The sequence below is a fragment of the Scophthalmus maximus genome, chromosome 12 (genome assembly GCF_022379125.1).
Source record: "Scophthalmus maximus strain ysfricsl-2021 chromosome 12, ASM2237912v1, whole genome shotgun sequence".
Classification (NCBI taxonomy): domain Eukaryota; kingdom Metazoa; phylum Chordata; class Actinopteri; order Pleuronectiformes; family Scophthalmidae; genus Scophthalmus; species Scophthalmus maximus.
The window spans coordinates 7,959,704-7,982,196 of NC_061526.1; the positions used below are offsets into that span (position 1 = coordinate 7,959,704).

General features: G+C 48.4%; 1 protein-coding gene across 1 annotated transcript; it reads left to right on the plus strand.

The window, feature by feature from the left end:
* Window positions 1-4,803: 4,803 nt before the first annotated feature.
* On the plus strand, window positions 4,804-22,009 carry LOC118283436 (insulin receptor substrate 2-B). Its single transcript, XM_035605392.2, has 2 exons — window positions 4,804-9,450; window positions 17,507-22,009. Exons 1-2 carry the CDS (start codon window positions 5,298-5,300, stop codon window positions 17,509-17,511), a joined length of 4,158 nt encoding a protein of 1,385 aa, XP_035461285.2. The 5' UTR covers window positions 4,804-5,297; the 3' UTR covers window positions 17,512-22,009.
* Window positions 22,010-22,493: the final 484 nt, after the last annotated feature.

Here is a 22,493-nt window from a genome sequence, read left to right on the forward strand (position 1 = left end):
TAATTTCAGCTAAATAATTTTCAAGAGCTAAAAGGTTAAAAACGTTGGAAAATTTCACGAGGAAATAGGAATTATAAGACTATATATATATATATATATATACACATATACATTACAATGTTACCACACTTAAAGTGCTGGTGCACTTTAATCACACTTTTAATAAATTTCTCTATTTTCTTTATTTTTAATTGGTCAAACAGTGAGAAAAGTGAGATTATCATTGAATAGAGTTATTTTTGCCAAAATAGGAATTTCAACACATTTGCTGCAAGAAGTAGAAATTCACTGATACACAATCTAACCTGATTTTCTGTTCACTGCCACGTTCACACAACCGCTTCTGGGTACTTAAAGTGAAGACACTTGCATGAAAAACACACAAAGACTGTAAATGAAGATGTTAATAACACACATGCGAGGCGTGCACTCTGTATCACAAACAGTGCAGGGGTCAAAGGCAGACGGAAACTATATCTAACTGAATATTACTGATCACATGGCATTGAATGGTTTTTTTTGTGTTGATTTTAATAATTAGCTTTCAGTTGTGTAAATAAAACAAAGAAAGTGTCTGTGTGGCGTCAAAGTGCAATGTCGACAGCAGCAGAGTCGCAACTGTGCGCCTGTTGTGCAATAGCAGAGCGAGTGTGCGACAAAGGGAAGCATGCTCGCCTTTGTGTTTCCTGTGTGTGTGTGTGTGTGTGTGTCTTTCTGCTTTGTTGGCTCTGCTCCTTTGTTGCCAGCACAATAGCAGCCAAGGGTTTGACGTGCAGGGCCGAGTCCGCGCCGACAGAGGGCGCTGCGCCACGGTAACTGTCAAAATCAGGAGGAGAGAGAGAGAGAGAGTGTGATATGGTTCTATTAATATATAAAAGATTTAAGGTTTGAGAGGAAGTTGACCTAAAAAGATGGTAGACAAGGTAGTTATATAACCACATTAACAAAAGACAGAATATGCACAACTTTGGCTTCATGGAAATGAAAATGAAAATGTTGTTATTGTAAAAACCTAACTGCAATTTCCTCTTCTTTTTTTTTTAACATATGCACTAAATTATCCTTGCAGGTTAATATACCATACCGGAAGTCGACTTTGAAATGACACAAAAAGAACAGGTTACTATGAAATTCAATGTCTCTATTTGGTATTATGATAAAATTAAGCAAATAATATCCAGAGCAAAGATCAAAGTCACTCCAGGAAAAGTTAGATCAAATCTGATCTTAGAGGTAAATGTATTGTAGAAAAAGTCCAAACAAAAAGTGTAAAAGGAAATTTCCTATTCCTATTATGGAGTGAAACTTTGAAATAATACCAAAGAATTTTCCTTTGTTTATTTCTGGAGGTTAGCGTATGTTGCTTCAGACTGAATGCAGGCATATGTAAACATTAAACTTTGTCCACAATGTTTTTCTACGCTAGAATACGACCTGACCTTTGGTTTTATTGTGTGAATCCAGGAAATTGGCAGCATGCAATCAGATCACAAACTGAAATAACAAAGGTCTTGACACACTTCTTCCTAAAATCAAGGCCTCAGGGTTGGTCATTCAAGCCGACCGCAAACTGCAGGATCACGTCGGTTGATATTGTAGCGTGGAATATAAAAGTTCATGTTTGTGCATAAAATGGATCAGTCCATATTTGCAGCAGTTGAACCGCCTCCCGTGTGTCTGCGACACCAGACAGCTGACGTCAGTCTTTGTCCAGAGCACATTAAACTAATTTTATGACCTGAAAAATTTGCAAAGTGACTGACGCTGGTGTCGACGTACAAACACCACATTTGTTCTCTCCTCTCGGACTTCATCCGATGGAGCTGAACAGTGTCTCAATTCTCATTAAATCATCACCTGGAAAATCACTCCGCAGAAAAGGCGTGTTTGAGTCACAGTTTTTCATATTTTAACCTCGCGGCAGTAAGGGAGTGTTACACCGACGGTTGAGGAGAATCAACAGAATGATTTCAGGACAGAGCGTTTTCAGATTTCTGCAGAAAATCTGACATGCGATATCAAAAACAGAAAACAGGGCAAAAGGTCAAAGGGTCACACGAGTTCGCCTGCGCTCGCAGACGACAGGTTGAGGAGGTCTTTTGACTGGCCTCACGCCAGACGGAGGTTAGCAGAACCGGGCTTTCTCTGTAAAGCAGCTGATATTCTTTCCCCGGGGAAGAGTTGGGTTGCCCGTCGGCTCGACTGGTAGCCGTGGCTGTCATTGTGAGAGAGATTGGAGCCTGGTATTCCGGCTGTCACAATGCCGTCCAGTTTTTTTCTTCTTCCCCGTGACGAGGGGGTTAAAGAGGTGAAAGGGTGGGACAGAAAAACAGGAGGATACAAGAGGGTTGAGGGGACAGAGGCTAAATGATAAGCTACATGCTAAATTTGCTTTAGTTCCTCTTTAGATGTCCATTAATGCTCAGTCAAGCTAGCTTCAGTCTAGTACTCCCACTTTATTTTGTAAGAAACAATACCAAGGACATATTAAGCCTTGCATAGCGCTAAGACAAACTAGCTACATATGTTTGCTTAGCGCAAAGACAAAGCATCTAGCTTGTCTCCAAACATTTTTTAAAATCCCTTCTACCTGCTCCACATTTGCTCTATTCAAGCGACAAGTTAAATTTCATAAAAAGAAAAATAACAAGCTAGTCACTTTACTTTTATTAAACTCTTTTAAAGGTGTAAACATTCACAAATGGTGGCGACTTCACGGTCCTATTTGGCTGTTGTTGCTCGGAAAGCACCAGCGGACATTTTGACATGCGGCATCACCCCGATGACATCAACGGCGTCTCCGTTCAGTTCAAGTGTCGCAGCAAGGCGCGACCAAAAATACCAGGACCCCGATACTGAATCGGCTAAATGGGATTCGGCCCATCACCCATTTCAATAATTCACACCTGTGGTCACCGTGTCAATGTTTCGGACCGAATTGGCGTTTTCACTGGAGCCTTTAATTAAGTTGTGCGTGTACATCGGGGCCGTCGACACAGTCCTGGGGCAACTTCTGCACAAAATCTACAGAAACTAAATTGGTATCAGCATCGAAAAGGTGTGTTCTTCACCACCGAAACGGCAGATTCACGAGAAGTCTTTAATTTGAACTTGTCAAAACGAATGACATCCGGAAATAACTTAATAACTTGAGGAAAGTCATGTAATATGATTAAAAAGCCCCCGGAAAAATGACGAAATTAATATTTGGCCCAAAAACCTGACGAAAGACATTGCCCCCAAAAGTTCCTTTTGAGTTTGTACGACTGTAAGGGTTTCTGATACAGGATGTATGGACAGAGGTGTATTGGCAATTACTGTCTGTGACTTTCTTCCGATAGGTCTCAAATACGGTGACAGAGTCAGAGGCCGACGAAAACAGGTGGTGCCGCACAGCTTCGTGGGTAAAACTCTTGCCAGAGTTAAGGGGTATGATTCCCGCTGGGGCCAGCTGCCCTACACATGATCCAGCTCATGATACTGAAAGGTGTTTTGGATAAAAGGGGAGGGGGGTCCAGCAAATTGTTGCATGCAAACTGTCATAGGGGCTCGGAAAAGCAGAGCGTGGCAGATCACAGATACCTCCCCTGGGCAAAAGGGGGGAGTCCTCCTCGATTGATCTGTCGAGGGTTCCCATGGAAAACACAGTGGGGGCATTGAATCATCGCTGTCGCACACACTCTTTTAATAAGCTTTTAGTGCCACATGTAGCTGCTCTGAGTTAAAAGAAGAATATCACTCTTTGAGATTAGAGGCAGTGTGGTGTGGGTGGCAGATGTCGTATATGGCACTGGGACAGACCTGGATTTTGATTTGAAAATTCGCCACCTGTGCCAAAGCGGAGAGTTTGGTTTTTACAAGCATTAGGCAGCGGAGGATGCAAAGGCCATGTGAGGTCACGGCGGCTGGGCCTGACCCTCGCTGACGCCGGAGTTGGGCCCATGGCCAAACTCACCAGAGGGTTTCTCACATGACCGGAGCAGCAGTGAGTTTCAGTAAACCTCCCGGCGCTGCAGGCAACTAGTCCAGAGACCGGAGAGAGATAGAGAGAGCTCCTCTCATCACTTTTTATCCTCAGTGTGAGGGGGAAGACATGAGGACACGAAACAAAAACAAGCTTTTATTTACTAGAAGTGTAGAATACAGGATTTAATTGTCCTATAAATATCATAGCAGATGCAGCGGTGTTACGTATTTGTATGTAAAACCTTAATCAGCAAATGTAGCTCGTGGCTGTGAGATAAATATAATGGTAACAAGTATTTGTGTATTTATTTATATCTTTTTTATATTTTGTGTTATATTTTGTATATACCTATTGCTTTTTAAAATTTCTTTTTATATGCTTCTGTCCACTTTGCTGCTGTAATGTCCACATTTCCCCATTGTGGGACGAATAAAGGTTTTTCTTATCTCTTATCTTATCTTCAAAATGTGGCGAAAAAGACCACCAAAGATAAGGTGACCTATTAACTATATATAAGTACTTTGAGATTGCTTTTAGCAACGAAAAGTGCTCTATATATCAAATGTATTATTATTATTATTATTATTATTATTATTAATAAGTAACTCATACAACCCCACTTCAAAATCACTGAACTATCCCCTTAAAAAAAAAAGAAAAAGAGAGAAAAAAAACGCGCGACAGCGATTGGTCCGCGGCCATTGACGCAGAGGGGCGCCAGTGTCCGAGCGCCGATTGGCTGCGTCGCCCCGTCCGCCCACGTCACTCAAGGCGACGCGGGCCAACCGGAGGGCGGCGCCGCCGCGGCTTTGTTCCTCCCGCCTCGACGGGTGACGCAGAGGGTCATGTGTTGTTTGTGCTCCGGCCCGTCGAGTTGTGTGCGGGCGGAGGAGCGACGGCGGATTGCTAACCGAGCTAGCCGGAGGAAAACACGGCGGAGCCCCCCCTGAGCGTGGTCATGTTGCACACGGTGGGCTTCATTTCGTGAAGAAAGCCCCCCCCCCGCCTCCACCCCGTCCTTCCTCTCGCTGGAATATCTGCCCCGCCGCGTAAAAACAACAACAAAAGGGGGCTAAGGGACTTTTTTGGGGTTTTCTCTCGCCTCTTCTTGCGGTGGAATAACAAAGCCGGGTTCCGCGAGGATTGCACAATATATACATATACATGTGTGTATGTATATATGCATACATCTTGAGCCCGTGCGAGTCCGACGTTAGCTGGCCTAGCCGGACTCGGGTGGGGGGCTTCGTCTCCCACAAGAGAAATGGGGTCTGGGTCCGCGCGGATTAGCTCGCTGGTGAAGTGACCTTTGATTTGTTTTTTCGCCCCCATGGCCAATTTCGCGAACTACCAGGAAGGCAAGGCGGCGATGCTGATGGTGGAGACGCAGCCGCGGGACGTGGGGACCAGGTCGGCGGCCGCCAACGGGGACGGCTCGGCCGGGGAACCCCCCTGCCCGTTAATTAACGTCGGCGGCGGCGGCGGCTCTCGCTTCCATCAACACTTGCCGCCCTCCAACCACCAGCAAGCGCCGAGGGATCATCAGTACCAGCTGGCCCCGCAGCAGCAGCAGCAGCAGCAGCAGCAGCATCCTTCCGGGGAGAACATCGCAGAGTCCCCGGGCAGGAAAGCCTCCTCGTCGTCGGCGTCCCTCGGCCAGGTGCACACAGCCGAGGACCCCGCCGCTTCCTCCTCCTCCTCCTCCTCCGCCGCCGCTAGCAGCGGCAGCAGTAGCCACGTCTACGCGGCGGTGAGCGTCGCCAACCCCTCGGACGTCGTGGACGACATCCGCAAATGCGGCTACCTGCGGAAGCAGAAGCACGGGCACAAGCGCTTCTTCGTGCTGCGCGCCGCCGGCCACCTGGGGCCGAGCCGCCTGGAGTACTACGACAGCGAGAAGAAGTTCAGGAGCAGCCTGCGCGCCGCCGCCGCCGCCGCCGCGTCTGCAGCCACCGGCGGCGGCGGCGGCGGCGGAGCGGTGGCCGCCTCGCCGCCGAAGCGGGTGATTTACCTGTACCAGTGCTTCACGGTGAACAAGAGGGCGGACTCCAAGAACAAGCACCTGATCGCGCTGTACACCAAGGACGAGTACTTCGCCATCGTGGCGGAGAACGAGCAGGAGCAGGAGGACTGGTACGTGGCCGTCAGCGAGCTGATGAGCGAGGGCAAGAAGGGGCACGTGGACGCCGACGACCTGGACGACGGCTACGGCACGGTCACGCCCGGCACCGTGTTCAAAGAGGTGTGGCAGGTGAACGTGAAACCCAAGGGCCTGGGTCAAACCAAAAACCTCACGGGCGTCTACCGCCTCTGCCTCTCGACCAAAACCGTCCACCTGGTCAAGTTGAACTCTGAGACGCCCTGCGTCAACCTGCAGCTGATGAACATCCGGCGCTGCGGACACTCGGAGAGCTTCTTCTTCATCGAGGTGGGCCGCTCGTCGTCCATCGGGCCCGGGGAGATATGGATGCAGGTGGACGACTCTGTCGTGGCCCAGAACATGCACGAGACCATCCTGGAGACCATGAAGGCGCTCAAGGCCTTCGCCGAGTTCCGGCCGAGGAGCAAGAGCCAGTCGTCGAGCTCCAACCCCATGCCGTTCATCACGACGCGGCGCCACCTGGGCAACCTGCCGCCGAGTCAGACGGGGCTGCAGCGGCGGTCGAGAACGGAGTCCGTCGTCGGCACTCCGCCTTCGAGCAAGAGCTCGGGGGCCAGTGGTTATCGCTTCCGCACATCCAGCGAGGGGGAGGGGACGATGAACCGGCCCTTCCGCTCCGCCACAGGAAGTCTGGTTCACCTCAACTCGGCGCGTGCCCATCACGTTCGTCAGGAGGCCGGCGGAGGCAGCGGCGTCGCCACAGGAAACGCTGGCACGAGCACCGGCGGCGGGCGCTATGTCAGAGCCATCCCGGGGTCGTCCTCCACCTACCACGCCCGCTCCGCCTCTCTCCCCGTCTCCCACTTCCCATCCACCACCAGTCCCGTGAGCGTCTCCTCCAGCAGTGGCCACGGCTCCGTGTCCGACACGCTAACGCGCCCGTCGAGTGCCTCCATATGCGGCTCGCCGTCCGACGGCGGCTTCAACTCCTCTGATGAGTACGGCTCCAGTCCAGGTGATTTCCGATACTTCCGAGTGCGGAGTAACACGCCCGACTCGCTGGGCAACACCCCGCCAATCAGAGAGGAGAACTGTTTGAACGATTACATGGCCATGGGGTGGAACCGGGAGGTGTTTGGCACCGGTGGAGGGTCCGGGAACAACAGCGGCGGTGACACGCCGCGGGACGACAGCTCATCGGTGACGGAGGACGACCGCTTTTCGTCGTCGTCATCGTCGTCGCTGAGGAGGAGGACGCATTCTTTCACCAGGCCCTCCGGGGGGGCGACCGGTGGTTCTGGGGTGGCAGTTTACCAGAAGATGACCCAGACCAACTTCTCATTGGACGAGGAGGCCGACGTGGTGTTGCCGTTTGGTAGCGGGCTGCTCCGTGGCGGGCCGTCCTCCTCCTCCTCCTCGCTCCGCTCTGACTACAGCTCCTGCTCTGAGCACAGCCAGCAGAGCCGTCCGTCCACGCTGTCCCGGACGGAGGCCGGCGGCGAGCGCCCGTCTCTCTCCTCCTCCTCCTCCGCCAAGGAGGACAGTGGCTACATGCCCATGCTGTGCGGCGTGGCGGCCTCGCCGCGGGACACGCCCCCCGACTACATGCCTATGCAACCCGGCTCTTACTCCCATCACGTTTCCCATTCCCCTCAGTTTCACAGTCCTGCTTTAAGTGCCCGTTCAGCCCACGCCCAGCTCCAGTCTCAGTCCTCCACAGACTCCCACGGTTACATGATGATGCTCCCAGGCGGCAGTGGCAGCTCCCCCTCCCCAGTGCAGGTCTCCCCCAGCCCCCACAGCAGCTCCAGCTTTGCAGGCGCAAGTGCGAGTGACAGCATAGCAGAGAGACCCGAGAATGGCGAATATATGGACATGTCGTACAGCAGCAGCGGGGGGAGCAAGCTCTCGAACGAAGGGAGCAGCGGGTATTATGCACCCGGCACACCTGAGAGCGCCCCAAAGTCTTACAGCCCTTATTTCTCCCTCCCTCGCTCCTACAAGGCCCCGACCAGAGAGAAGGATGAGAAAGAATACGGGGAGTACGTCCCTATGAGCTCTCCTGCCAAACCCGTCTATTCGTCAGTTGCCACGGCGTCACTGTCGACGCCAGAGAAGCGGGGCGGGGGAGGAAGTAGCACCTCGACCCCCTCTCACCCACCTCCGCCTTATGGGGCTCATCACACGACAGCAGCAGTGGCCGACCGGCGCGTCGCGAGGCCGAACCGCCTCCCTTTGGGCAGAAGGAGTTTCCACGGTCCGCTGCGGGTTAGTGAGCCCCCCGCAACGTCTGCGGGCACCTCGAGCTCGGTCCCTGCCACGGCCAGCTCGTCCGAAGGGCCTTCCAGTCCCGGGGAATACATAAACATTGAGTTCGGTGATCACTACCCCCACCAACAACAGCCCCCCGCATACCCTCTCTCTGCCCACGACGAAGCGCCTTCCTTGGGACCCGTCGACCCCCGCCACTCCCCCCCACAGCCCCAAATACACCAGGACTATATGAGCGTGGAGGTGGTGTCTGATCAGCGGGACAGTGCTGCGTGTCTGGGTAAGAATCAGTCGCCCAGGCCCAGTCTCGTCGCCCCCTGGAACCCGCCCAGCTATATCAGACCCCTGGCCAGCAATCCCGGGGCGCTGGCCTCCCCTGGAGTCCCCGCCGGAGGTCACTGGAGGTCGAAGGGTGACGACTACACAGACATGACGTTTAACCTCAGCAGAGGGGAGATGACGCAGGCGAGCCCCACGGCCATGCTGCAGCACCTCTGCGTAATCGAGGGCCGCTACGCCTCCCCCTCATCCATGTCCCCTCCGTCGAGCCCGGGTCGGACGCCGGTGCAGCAGCCGGAGCCCAAGGTGGTGCGAGCCGACCCCCAAGGCAGGAGGAGGCACAGCTCGGAGACGTTCTCCTCCACCTCCTCCTCTACTTCAACTCCCTCCGGAGGAGGTCAGGGGCCTTCATCGTCGGCCGCACACCCCACGCCGGCGAACCCCGCGGCCCCAAACGGATCTTACCCAGCGGAGGGTCAGGCGTCCCGGTGGGCCACCTCGGCCTCCTTCGACAGCGTGTGGATGTCTGTGGACGGTCTGGGAGACTCGCCGGCTCACCACGCTCCAACGAGAGTCATGGAAATGGGGCCTGCGGCCGTGACCTCCTCGTCCTCGGGGGCCGGAGCAGGTAGAATGTGCAGAAACATGTCTGTGGGCTACCAAAACGGCCTGAACTACATCGCCCTGGAGCTGAGGGAGGACGCGAGTAACGTGGGAGCTGGTGGCAGCAACGGGAGCTCGGCGGCGGCGGGGACGGTGCCCCTGCCGGAGAACGGCGCCTACGCCAGCATAGACTTCACCAAATCTGACGGAGTCACCACGACAACCAAGGGTGAGTTGATGCAAAGTGTGTGTGTGTGTGTGTGTGTGTGTGTGTGTGTGTGTGTGTGTGTGTGTGTGTGTGTGTGTGTGTGTGTGTGTGTGTGTCGTGTCTTTCCACCCACAGCTCAGTGATGCTCAAATGTGTTTGCCTGCTTCTGACAGCCATTGTTTTTCTTCTTTCATAATCATATCTTGCCGGAAAATGTGTTACACGGCCACAGCAGACAGCCTGTGTGTGTGTGCATAACAATGAGCTTTTCATGTGTGTGGGTGAAAGAGAGTAAGATTTTTTTTTTCCCCTGCTAGCAATCCAAAATAGCCCCGGAGTGCTGCGTTCTATTATTAGCCACATTGTGTCAATTTGCAGCGAATCTATTTCAGGAATCTCGTCTGTGTGATGTTTGACGAGGCCGCCGCCGCCGTCTTATGAAGGCGTCCGTCCGGGGAAAACTGGAGTCTCGACTCCTCTTTTTAAACGGTGCCGGTACAGGAAGTGGCATCAGTGTGCGGTTCATCTCGAGGTCTGAGTGTGAGAGAGAGAGCTTTCTGAATGAACGGAGGTTTGTCTGAGGTCGTGTGTGTGTGTGTGTGTGTGTGTGTGTGTGTGTGTGTGTGTGTGTGTGTGTGTGTGTGTGTGTGTGTGTGTGTGTGTGTGTGTGTGTGTGTGTGTGTGTGTGTGTGTGTGTGTGTGTGTGTGTGTGTGTGTGTGTGTGTGTGTGTGTGTGTGTGTGTGTTGAAATGAAACCCAAATAATAAAAGAAGAAAGGCCCCCGTGTCTGTCGCTTGCCTGTCTGAGCATGTGCCGCTGGTTTCCTTTGTGTCAGCGTGTGCTGATGTACTGTGGGCAGAGCACACGCATGTTTGTGTTTTCCCACTCTCCTGTCACTTGAGACTCTCTTGTGCATCTTCAGGAAAAAAATATCTATATATTTATTTATGCAAGACATGGAAGAATCCGGCGCCGGCGGCAAAAACACAAGACGCGCCAGACAAGTGGGTCAGTGGCGCTCATCGTGTTTACTGGTGTTTTGTTTTTATTGTTGATTAATCAGGAAAGTTGATTTTTCCAGTTGATCCTCTAGTCTATCACCACATTTTACAAACAGTAACCAGAAAGGTTTTTATTTTTTCTTGGCTTGGAAAATGACCGACACTATTAATAATAGACGTTCATTGTTTTTTCCAATGACAACAAAAGATCTTTTCTATTCTAGTTGACTATCAGAGTAGTTGTAGATAATGTTTTTTTTGTTGTTGTTTTATTAATAAATCAAAATGGTTAGGTGTTAGTTTAAATGCAAATTAAAATCCGTTAACCGTCTTTCAGGCATTGTTAGTTTAGGTAAAGTTACAGATTAGCGAACAAGACTGTCGGGTCAGTAGAGCGTATCCCTCCGCCAAGACGCAGTCGTCTAGTCTTTATAGTAGAAATATGAAAGCAAGTAAGGAAGTGGTCTGATAACATAAATGGTTTATTTGTCATAAAATGTTTTTTTTTTGCCCAAAAACCCCAAGTAAATAAAGATAAAGTACAGCAGCACATCGTACCATTTGAGCAGCTAGAGACGCTGAATGTCTTAATTTTTCCGTCTGTCAACGATCGGAATGATTTCGGCTCCGGTTTCTCACTTTATAAGCTTTGAAATAGAACGTGTAAATCCTTAGGTTGGTCGTCAGAAGTTTGTAGAACACGTTCTCATGATGATGATGCTGATGGTGTTTCCACTTGACAACAACATTAAGTCCTCACAAGGAATAGTTTGGGTTATATATCTTGACGTTTGGTGTTTTGCTGATGATGATTCACTTTTGGATCTGTCAAACTTTGATCAGCCTTTTTTCTTCTGAGTTTTTACAAAAGTACAGCAGGTGTCCGTGTTGTCTGAATGCAGCGGGGGGGGGGGGGGGGGGGGGGGGGGGGGGGGGGGGGGGGGGGTTTGACGTGGTGATGACGAGGTGGTCGACGGCAGGATAACACGGATCAGTGATGAGGTCAGGTCTGCAGACGGCGTGCGTGAGGATCTAGAGGATGTTTTGACATTGATTTTTTGTCTTTCACTTCCTCTGTCATCATTTCCTCTTTCTCCCCGACATGCCGTCCTCGCCGCTTTGCCCTCGTGTCCTCCCCAAATCTTTTCTCGCTGTTTGTGTGTGCGCACGCAGTAGCATGAGTCAGGATTCTCTGCGCGCGGCGACTGACTCATTTGTTTATCGTGCCGCTGAATGGAGATGCAAGAAGTGTGTGTGTGTGTGTGTTAATCTACAGTTCTCACAGTGTGCCTGCGGCACGGCAGATCAACTGACACTCAAAGTGCCCAAGCACGTCCTATTGTGTGTGTTTGTCTGTCCGTCTGTCCGTCTGTCTGTGTGTACAGCCAGCAGATTCATTAAGCATTCGTGTGTGTGTGTGTGTGTGTGTGTGCGCACTACTGAGTCATGGCAGGCCTTTGATGTGGCTCTGTAATTGCGGCGGGCGGCATGTCAAGGCACACAGCAGGCCGAGAGGAAACGCATCATCATCAGTCAGGAATGCACTTCCTCTCAGCTGCGGCGTTGAGCTGATAGAGGCGCACACCTGGATCCTTGACCCGGAGGAGGGAGAGACGGGGAGACGGGGAGACTGGGCTCAGACCAGCTGTCGGGGAGACTTCTGTGGACAAAATGTTCCTATAAATATTGACCAAAACTTGGTTAGGATTAGGTGAATCCGTGTGTGAATGTTCCCGTTCCCAGTTTCATTTGTTTGTTTATCTCCTGTTATATTATGTTATCCGTCAGAATCCCTCCGTCCTTTTCCTCCTGTAAAATCAGACGAGTCAGGGTGGTTCTGCGCGAGTCGTCTCAGGGCTTTCTTCCCACTTGTCTGACTCGGGCAATCTCCTGCTGCAAACTCTGGGTCGGACATTTTAACGCTCACAGGAAAATATCCGTAACGTTCGCCGGCATCTGGGTAGATTCTATAATTCCGCAGCGGAAAGCAGAGTCGATGTTTGCAGTCGCTCGCCTTGAATCTTCCGGAGATGTCACTGCTGCATTCTCACATGGGTTCACTCGGACATTACCCCGTAAAATTATTACCAGGGGGCTGGTAGGAAAAGTTCAAAACAAATATTAATTTCCAGAACATCATTTGTGCTCTCACATTCAACCCCTCTTGAATTTCAGGAATTTGTCCTCAATTTGACTTCAGTGCAGGTCGGGAAGCAGCTGCGTTCTTGTCTGGACGAGCAAAAAAACCTACATGTTAAGAAATCACTTCCTGTCAGTAATAGTTCCACCTCTTCGTCTCGCTCAAAGAAAAGGTAATTCCTGCTCTGACTTTTCACCTTGCTGCTCTTCGTTCGCGGGATTTTTTTCTGTAACTAAGCAACCGACTGCAGAGTAGACAAACTGCTTCCTGTTTACAGCGGCACGTGTACGTGAACTGTCGTGATGTTTTGAAGTTTGTTAGTATGGACATAGATAGTTTTAATTTGAAAAATATAATAGCATGGATGGATTGGACAAAATCTGTGGTACCAGCTTCTCAAATATTCAGATCTGTTTGGACATTCGTAGACGTCACTTTCGGATCTTTGACAAACTTTGATCAGCATTTTCACTGACTTGCGACATTTTCCAGAATGAATGATTCAATCAAATTGATCAGGTGAGGTTATTGATAATCGTCGACAGAAACCGAAGTTTAGTCTCGTGTGGTCGTAGGGTGGATCGAAGCTGAGTTCACTGTCGGAGGATATTTTTAATTTGGAAAGCGTCCGCGGTGGGAACCTGCCCTTTTCCTCCCTCCCTCCCCCCGTGTCCCGGGCCAAGTGGCAACGAGGTGGTCAAGGGTGAGGCAGAGTGTGAGGCCGGGTTATCAGGCAGAGAGAGAGCGAGGACGGTGCGAGGCTGCCCTTTTTTCACACTCCTGTTCCCCCACCTCCGCCACCGCGGCCCGTCTATATTTACAGGTCTATTTCCAGACTGACGCGAATTTATGGGCCGATCGGAGGCATGCGAGTGCCCGTAACAGGACCCCCGCTTTCTGCTCGGCCGCGCTGCACGCAAATGTCTCGCTCCCTCTGAAATGCAGCCCGACATGTTCGCCCCCACAGATGTTAGAATTATTAACCGTCATGCAAACAGCCACTTTGGTTTGAAAGCAGCCAACATTCGGACCGTCGCAGGAAAGTATTTGTGACTCTCTGGATCCTTTTTCCCAAAATTCAGCACATAAATAATCCTGTGCACCTTTTAGTTCTATAAGCACCGACAACGGTGGATGTGCTTCAAGCGTGGGTGGGCATGGGAATCTATAAACCCCCGCCAGTGTCGGTGTCCGTCGAAGCTAAACGGAGAATTGAAACCTCTAACCTCGGGGGCGCGTTGGCGCCGGCAGGGTGACCAACCCTGCCGGCGTATTACAGAAGTATTACAGAATTTCAGTAAGCAATTTTTTCCCAGAGGTTTACATTTCAGGTGTCAAGCTCCTCTCTCTGTGATCGGCTTTCATGTTTTTAGGATATTCGGTAACGTCTATGAAGAATTTGGAAGGGATTATTAGGAGTTTGTTGCAAACAGCTGAGTTGGCAGTGGAGCGGAAGTGAACGGCGACGGATGGAAAATTAATTTCCAGTGTCTTGGGTTTGGAAGGGAAACGTTCATGGTTGATAGTTACTCTAGAGAGTGTCGATTTTCATAGTTGGTCCTGTACGTACATCACATGAAGAGAAAGATAAGAGTTACATATGTGTAACTTTAAGTTTTCACAAATGCGTTCTCAAATCCAAAAACGAATACGAAGCAATTTGTGCACACGTGAAACTGTTTTACGAAAGCTCACATTCCAAACTGAGTCAATATCAATATTTTACGCTGACATTTTTTAACTAATCTCATGAATTGGTCGAGTTTTCAAATATTGTATGTTCATTTGTTTTTAACAGAATTTAATTTGACCACTGATGTTGTCAGCGCTCGTGAGGGTGGAAAGGAAAAAGAAAAAAGATCATAATAATTCCCCCGTCTGTCGACCGCCGTCGGAAACCTCAACCAGGAATCTTTGGAAATATATATATATTAAAAAAAAATTGTATTCCTGTTTATAAAAGGCGAACCACATCTCAGAGGAAGGGAAAGTCGAGCAGTTTCCACTCGGCCGATCAAATTCCCCTCCGTTCCTCGACCTGCACTTAGGACGAAGCCGCCCGCCCCCCCCCCCCCCCCCCCCCCCCCCCCCCCCAGCTGCCACGCTGGCCCGTGTCAGGTCAACGCGTTAACACCCGCCGTCCGCTGCCATGATGCCTTTCATCTGTTGGAGAGAGAGAGAGACTGAACACCTGCCTGTGTTACAATGACACAACAAGCTGTTAGCTAATTCAGGTGCGCGCGTGTGTGTTTAACTGAGGTCAGTTCAGGTCAGTCGGGGCCGTGTCCTAAGAGTTGTTTTGATCAAATCCACGTCTGGACTGCAGAGAAACCCAGAGACCTCAGACTAGACACACACACACTCCCTCTCTCTCACTCTCTCTCTCTCTCTCTCTCTCACACACACACACACACACTCACTCATACACACACACAAATTCAAGTCTGCGTTATCGCCATGACCGTACAGTTTTTTCCAAACCTACTCCACCGTATACTTGTACACACACACACACACACACGCACACGCACACACGTCTACAGGCTCGTTTCACGGCGGACATTTTGACATGTCATAGTAGGAGAAGCACAGGTGCCACTGATAACGTTACCGGCAACTCCGCTCGGTCTCGAGTGTCCCAGTGTGACCCTGAAACTGAAGCAACTAAATGGAATTCAGCCATTCCAACATTCGTTTGATCATTTACATCACAAAAAAATGACATTAGAAAAATAACTGCAACTGTTAGTTATTTACTCTATTAGTCGATTGGCAGGAAAATTAACCAACTTGCCAGCTAATGTGTTTTTATAAATGTCAACCAGCTTCGTAACTTTTCAAAATGTTTAGAATGTGTTTTTTCGAATTGTCTGTGTCCGTCTCTCTTGTAGTTGTCAGTTGTAAATAAAAAGGACGACATGACAGCTCCACAGAAGTGAAGCCAAAACGTAACTATCGGATCGCCGACTGGTGTCTGGCTGCAGTATAGGCCATAAGCCCCGCCCCCTCCATTCTAGCAGATGGGACATGGACAAGAACAAAGACGGTTTCTGTTCTGTTCATGAGTGTTTCGGTTTTATATCAAGTTTGGTTTTAGTTATGAGTTATGTAATGTCATAAAAATGGGGTTGTAGTCACGATCGACTGGCGATTGGTTGAGCGTTCGTGTGCGTCCACACCATGGGGTCTGCGAATAAATGTGGGACACGGCAGTGGAGACCCGTCGTCTGTCTTTATTTACAGTCACGGTGTCCGGGTCGCAGTTTGGTCGTCGTCCGTTGATGGAAGTTTACTTGTTTAAGATGTTTGATGTTTTTTCTTTGGCTTTAATTTTAGTTGGACCTGGATTGTGTTTACTCCTCGTCTCCGTCCTCGTGCCCACCCTCCCCTCCCCGTCTCCCCCTCCGTCTGTCCCGCTCATCTGTCGCTCGATCCCCCCCGCAGGCTAACAACAGCATTCCAGCAGTGCCCCCCTGTCAAAGCATCTGTATTGTGGCGTGCCGCTCGCATTGTTGTGTCGGACAAAGCCTCGCTCTCAGCGGAATAACCCAGCTGGACGCCGGCCCATCGCTCGGGTCAGCCGGGGCCGCACCAAAACAGCCAGGATGACCGTCCAGGAAACAAACTCTGTGTGTGTGTGTGTGTGTGTGTGTGTGTGTGTGTGTGTGTGTGTGTGTGTGTGTGTGTGTGTGTGTGTGTGTGTGTGTGTGTGTGTGTGTGTGTGTGTGTGTGTGTGTGTGTGTGTGTGTGTGTGTGTGTGTGTGTGTGTGTGTGTGTGTGTGTGTGTGTGTGTGTGTGTGTGTGTGTGTGTGTGTGTGTGTGTGTGTGTGTGTGTGTGTGTGTGTGTGCGTGCGTGCGTGCGTGCGTGCGTGCGTGCGTGCGTGTGCGTGTTTGCTGGATCCAAAGTTCACCGGCCACGCTCACTTATTTACCAGACAAACAAGAAGTCTGAGCCAAGCCGCCCACTCGGTCGGAGACGTCTTACATCTGTGCTCTTTTCACACAGTGGAACCGGCTCACAGTCGCGCGGACGCCAAAATACTATAAGCGTTTCCAGGGGAGCTGGTGTTCCAGCCCATCTCACCAAATCTTCATATTTTTTTTCCTGCGTTTAAACAACCTTTAAGGGAAAAAAAGGTTTTGTTTATTTGTGCCTCAGTGGCTACAGTTTTTAGACAGATTCATTCCCCGGTGTAGTTATTATTATATTATATATGATATGGATATAACGACCTGGTAACTCCCAGACGTTTTGGAGAAGCAATGTTTTCGCTCGAAAGACACGGCGAAGACGGATTCCAGACAAAACTAGTCGACACCGCTCGGCTTCCAAAAATGTCCAAAAACAACTAATATCGTCCAAGACCACTGTCAGCGAACCAGCCACATTCCTGTGTGTGTGTGTGTGTGTGTGTGTGTGTGTGTGTGTGTGTGTGTGTGTGTGTGTGTGTGTGTGTGTGTGTGTGTGTGTGTGTGTGTGTGTGTGTGTGTGTGTGTGTGTGTGTGTGTGTGTGTGTGTGTGTGTGTGTGTGTGTGTGTGTGTGTGTGTGTGTGTGTGTGTCAGTGGGTCACATCGGGCAAATAGACATTTTTTCCTCCCACTGTTCTGCCACTTCTATGAAAAGCTTCCCAATTTTGTTTTTCCATTATTATTTTACCACTTTTGTCCGCACTAAAAAATAAGTTGAAGTCCAACTAAAAGTCGCAAAAGATTAAGAAAACCATTTGACGTGATTTGATCTCTGTTTACTTTAACTACAGCTGAGTCAACGTGAACGAATTATGTATTTCTGCCATGGTATATCACTGTATTTGGTCTTTCATGAGAATTATTACTTTTGTCTGTAGATTCCTGCTTCATGTGTCAAAATGCCAAATATCCTCGTACACGTGAAATTGACACTTAAACATCTCTGTCTCTCACTTTCCCTCCCAGACTGAACGAGGACGTCAGAGGATCTCCACCTTCCTCCTCCTGCTGCTCCTCATCCTCATCTCTCTGCTCGGGGGGCGGCACTCGACTCTGCCCGTGACCTCTTGGCCTCGCACACCAGTTGACCTCTGACCTTCACCCGCTCCCTTCTGGACGCAGAGAAACACAAAACACAACGGACGACAGAAACGCTTGCAGTTCTCTTTATTTTATTCTTTTTATTTCATCTTTTATTTTATTTTTTTAAATGCACGTATAGATATATCTATGCGTGCATATGTTGTCCTTTTTTAATTTTTAAAAATAGTTCCCTTCCCTTCACGATTGAGTGTGCGCTGCTCCCCACCCCCGTCAACTTTGACTGACAGATCGTCGTATAGTCACATGGCCCTGCTTCTTCCGTACGGTATTAATAAAAAGGGAGGCTGGAATGCTAAGCGAAAGGCATTATGGTACAGACTTGGAAACCTTTATGTTGCATTGAACTTAAAAATTATTTTTTATCTTTTATTATTATTATTATTATTATTATTATTATTAGCATTATTATTTTATTTTTTACCCTCATGCATAATCCATCCTCAATACGGTACCATACAGTTATTACATTGTGGACAAAGTTGTGGTAGAAAATGGTTTTTCTTCTTTTTTTTTTTGCTTTTATTTACCCCGTAGATGATTGGTTTGGATCGGAGTCGACATATGTGACATTGCAAACGTCACCGCGCTTGTTCCCACATATTTTCCCGCCCCAGGCGCAAAATGGTACCTGGCAAACTTCGGATCACCGCGGGTTGTTTTTTTTACGCCCTTCGCACAAAAACGGCGCCAGCTCCGAATCGCTACTGGGGGGGAAAAACAGAGCTGCAGCACAGTCTACAAATTCAATGGGTAAAAAAAAACGCAAAGCATTACTCTTCATATTCTGTAGTATATATATATTATTTATTCTTTGCTGTAGGTACAGATATTTTTTTTCCCGGCGACATTTCTTCGTTTGCTGTCATGACACCGATGGTACTCGGCAGGGCGGGAAAAAACCACGTCGGCCACCAATCGGATGCTGGAAAGTTTTGCCCGTCTTAACTCCCGCTCGTGCCACTTTGCGGGACATATTTTATCAAACTTAAAGGAATAGTTGAATATTTTTGGAAATACACCATAACAATGAAGCTTTGTGCTAAGATGAGCTAACCAGATGCTACACACATCTGCTTCTGGAAGAAATGGCAATGAAGTGTATTTCCTTATATATGAACTGTTAATTTAGAAAAAATGTTTAAACATTTTGACGTGAGTAACTTGTAGAGGTTTCGGAAACTCGGCTCCTGCGGACCGAGAGAATTTGTTCCCGCCCGGCTGCCTCGGCTCGGTCATCAGATTCCTCCCAAGGAGCCATTGAAAAAACAGACGCCGGTGTTTTTGTTTTGTTCTACATTTGTCAGTTTTACCTCACGGTCCGTCGCACAGTTCAGGTTAGCGAGGGAGAGTGGCGCCTACACACACGCACACACACACACGCACACACACACACACACACACACACACACACACGCTGGTGTGTACGTCACTGGCTCTGGGCGACGTAAAGAGGTTTCCAGTAACCTGAGCTCGGCCCCCAGGTGCAGCTCGCTGGACATACTCGCGCTGTTACACACACACGCACACACACTAACACACGCACACACACACACACACACACACACACAACGCTGTGAAAAGTTAGAAGCACAAATTACAGACGTTGAGACTGGGATGCAAACACAACCCTGATGCACACACACACAAATCTCTGCAAGTGAACCGTTTACTGTGCTTTGGAGGCAGTGGCATGTGTGTATGCATACACACACACACACACACACACACACACACGTCATGAAGACACATGTCATGCCCACATGGCGTCTCCCATGTCTGCTCTCATAACTCATATGCACACACATGCGGCTCTTGATGACGTCCGTGATTTTTGTCCTCTCACGCACTCACTCACACACACACACACACACGCTGGTGTGTACGTCACTGGCTCTGGGCGACGTAAAGAGGTTTCCAGTAACCTGAGCTTGGGCCCCAGGTGCAGCTCGCTGGACATACTCGCGCTGTTACACACACACACACACACACACACACACACACACACACACACGCGCGCACACACACTCCCTCTCTCACACTTCTATGCCCATATTTAACCTTTCTACCCGGGCTACTCTCCCATGACCACCACCCACACGACTGCTTCAACACCGAGACTGAATTTCATTTTTGTTTCTGCTCAGTATTCACTCGTTTAACGCCATCGTCGCCCCTTTTTATTTTTAAATTTATTCATTGTTTTTTTTAATTCCTCGCTGTGCTCTCGTGTTTGACGTCGTGGGGGGAGGGATCAAACCGGGTCACCTGATGCTCCCTGAACCACAGAGGTGCCGTGAACTCTGCATGGTCTGGTACTTTTACACGTTCACTGACACCAACTTCTGGTTAAACGTCGCCTCCACGAACCAAAAATACTTTTCTTTTTTTTTTAAATGTTTTTGGAAAAATTGGTACTAAAATCATCGCTGGCTCACCAATAGTTTAAAATAGTGTACGATAATTACTCACAGGCAGCTCAAACTATCCAGACTGAAAGTTGACCTAAAGATTCGTAACTTGCGAAACCACACCTGAGTTTTTTCAGTGTTAATCGAAGCTTTGTTCGGCTCATTTCAATATACACCTGAAGTATTAATATTAATATGTTGTGCCCTACTTATGCACAATATGTTGTCATCTGTTTCCACACGAAAACCAAACAAGCATATTAACAAGATGATTGTAGTGTCTCGATTTCCATTGATACAGCTCTGCGGCATCGATTAATTTAATCCGTTGATTATTTCGAAATGTTAATCATCAGAAGAAAAAAAAACATCAATACATATCCCAAAGATATTCAGTTTGCAATGATATAAAATGGAGGGAAAAACTCGCAGTTGGTATCAGATGGGTGGAGTTTGCTGCGTCAGGAGATTTTAGTTGAGACATCATCGCTAAAAATTGAACAAAACAAAGAATAATTTCCACATCCACAAAATGCTGTTTCAAGATTTTAATATGTACATTATGAATCACCCCCTTCCCCTAATTTGAACAAAGATTTGAATATAAGAATAATCCCGAGACAAAAGCTTATATTTAGTTTCGTATCGTCAGAAAACGTTTTGTGTACTTCTCACGCTGCGGCCACGTCTTTTGCTTTTTCGGGTTATTGGACTCTACGGCAGAAAAATAATAAAATAGAATGGTAGGGCTACGATTTAGGAGGATTTTGGAAGAAATTGCCAAAAGCATAATTCAAAAACGGATGCGTGTCGTTCGTGTCTCATGACCGTCCTCTCCCTCCCCCATTCATAAGTCCTCTGTCATTTCTGAATACATTTACTCAGAATCTGTGTTTATCTTGGCAACAGTTCAACCTCAAAACTCTCCTCAATGTTACTGATTCTGATGTTGAAAATCAGCTGTTGTGAAATTTTCATGTTCGGTGCGGAGCAATGAGAAAGAAATTAGAGCTACTTTATATATATATATATATATATATATATATATATATATATATAATCCTCGCAGAAAAGACGTAGGGTACTGCATCATTATGCAAACATTTTTTTCCCCCCTAATCTTTTGATTTATTTTATATTCTAGTTTACAGAGGGGGTAAAATGATCATCTTATTTTTTGGTTGTTTCGTCGTATCCGGGAGGGGGAGGGGGGGTGTGACCTTGTTTCTCCGAAAACGAGGCTAGTATTTTTTTTAAGAGTACATAGGCATTTTGCAGTTATTTGTATAAAGAAGTGGGTGACAACCTCTGCCTGATGTTTATTTTTTTGTAACTATATTACAGTTTATTTGCTGCTGTGTAGTACAGTGAACAGTTGGGAAAAAAACGCTGTCAGTGGCGACCATGACGACGAAGATGAGGATGATGTTCATTGCCCTGCTATCAGGCGCGGGTCAGGGGCAAATCTAGCAAAACCCCCCCGCCCCGCCCTGCTACCTGTGTTCATATTTTCAGAGTTGAATGCTGTTGTTTATTAGCTTTACAGGAAAGAGAAAGAGTTAAAAAAAATAATAATAATAATAGTGTGGAGGTGTGTATCCTTCGTATGTGCATTATTTTTCAGCGACGTACGTCCTATATGCGAAAAACGAAGAGGAAAAACAAACTGGCGGAAATGGAAATCCTTCTGTAAATAAGGAAAACTCAAGTTGTCGCTTTTTTTCATGTTATGATCGGCACCTCGCACGGTGCCCCGCCCCCTCTCTCTTTTTTTTTTGTTGATGTTTTTATTTCCTTCTCTCTTCTTTCTCTCTCTCTCTGTTTTTTTTCCTTGCGGAGGGAAGGAGGGGGGTCGGAGGGGTACTCAGAGGCGATTTGAGCATCTGCATAGTGTTTATATTTATCAAAACTTTTTTGCTTTCGATAGAGCTATTGCAATAAAAATGTGTTCATGTAACCGCTGTGGTCTCAATTTATTTTGATCGTGCTAATGTAGAGTGTAAAATATGATGTCTCGATTTCATTGAGGATTGTAAAGTTGCTTTTGAAAAAATTATTGCAAACATTGTACTGTAGCTGTTTGAATTGTAGTAACGCGATTGTCTCTCTCGTCGCAGCTATTATCGAGGACGCTCGCTCCTGTTGTCGCACAAGTTCCTCGCGCCTCGGATGGGTTTCATTTGGGGGATGGAAACGATCCGTCGCTGAAATTTGGGGCCATGTTGTTGGCACCAGAAGAAATGTCTCGTTCGCTAAAAAAAATGTCAAGGTTGTTCGTCTGCAACCAAACTTCGTAGGTTCTGTCAAATCGGGTGGAAATGGGTCCAGAAGTTTTTTGTGTGATATGCGTGAAACCATATAATCCCCCTGGCAGAGGTGATCGCCACGCAACCGCGTGATTGCGGATATCTTGTCTTTGCTAAACTGAGCTGACAATCATC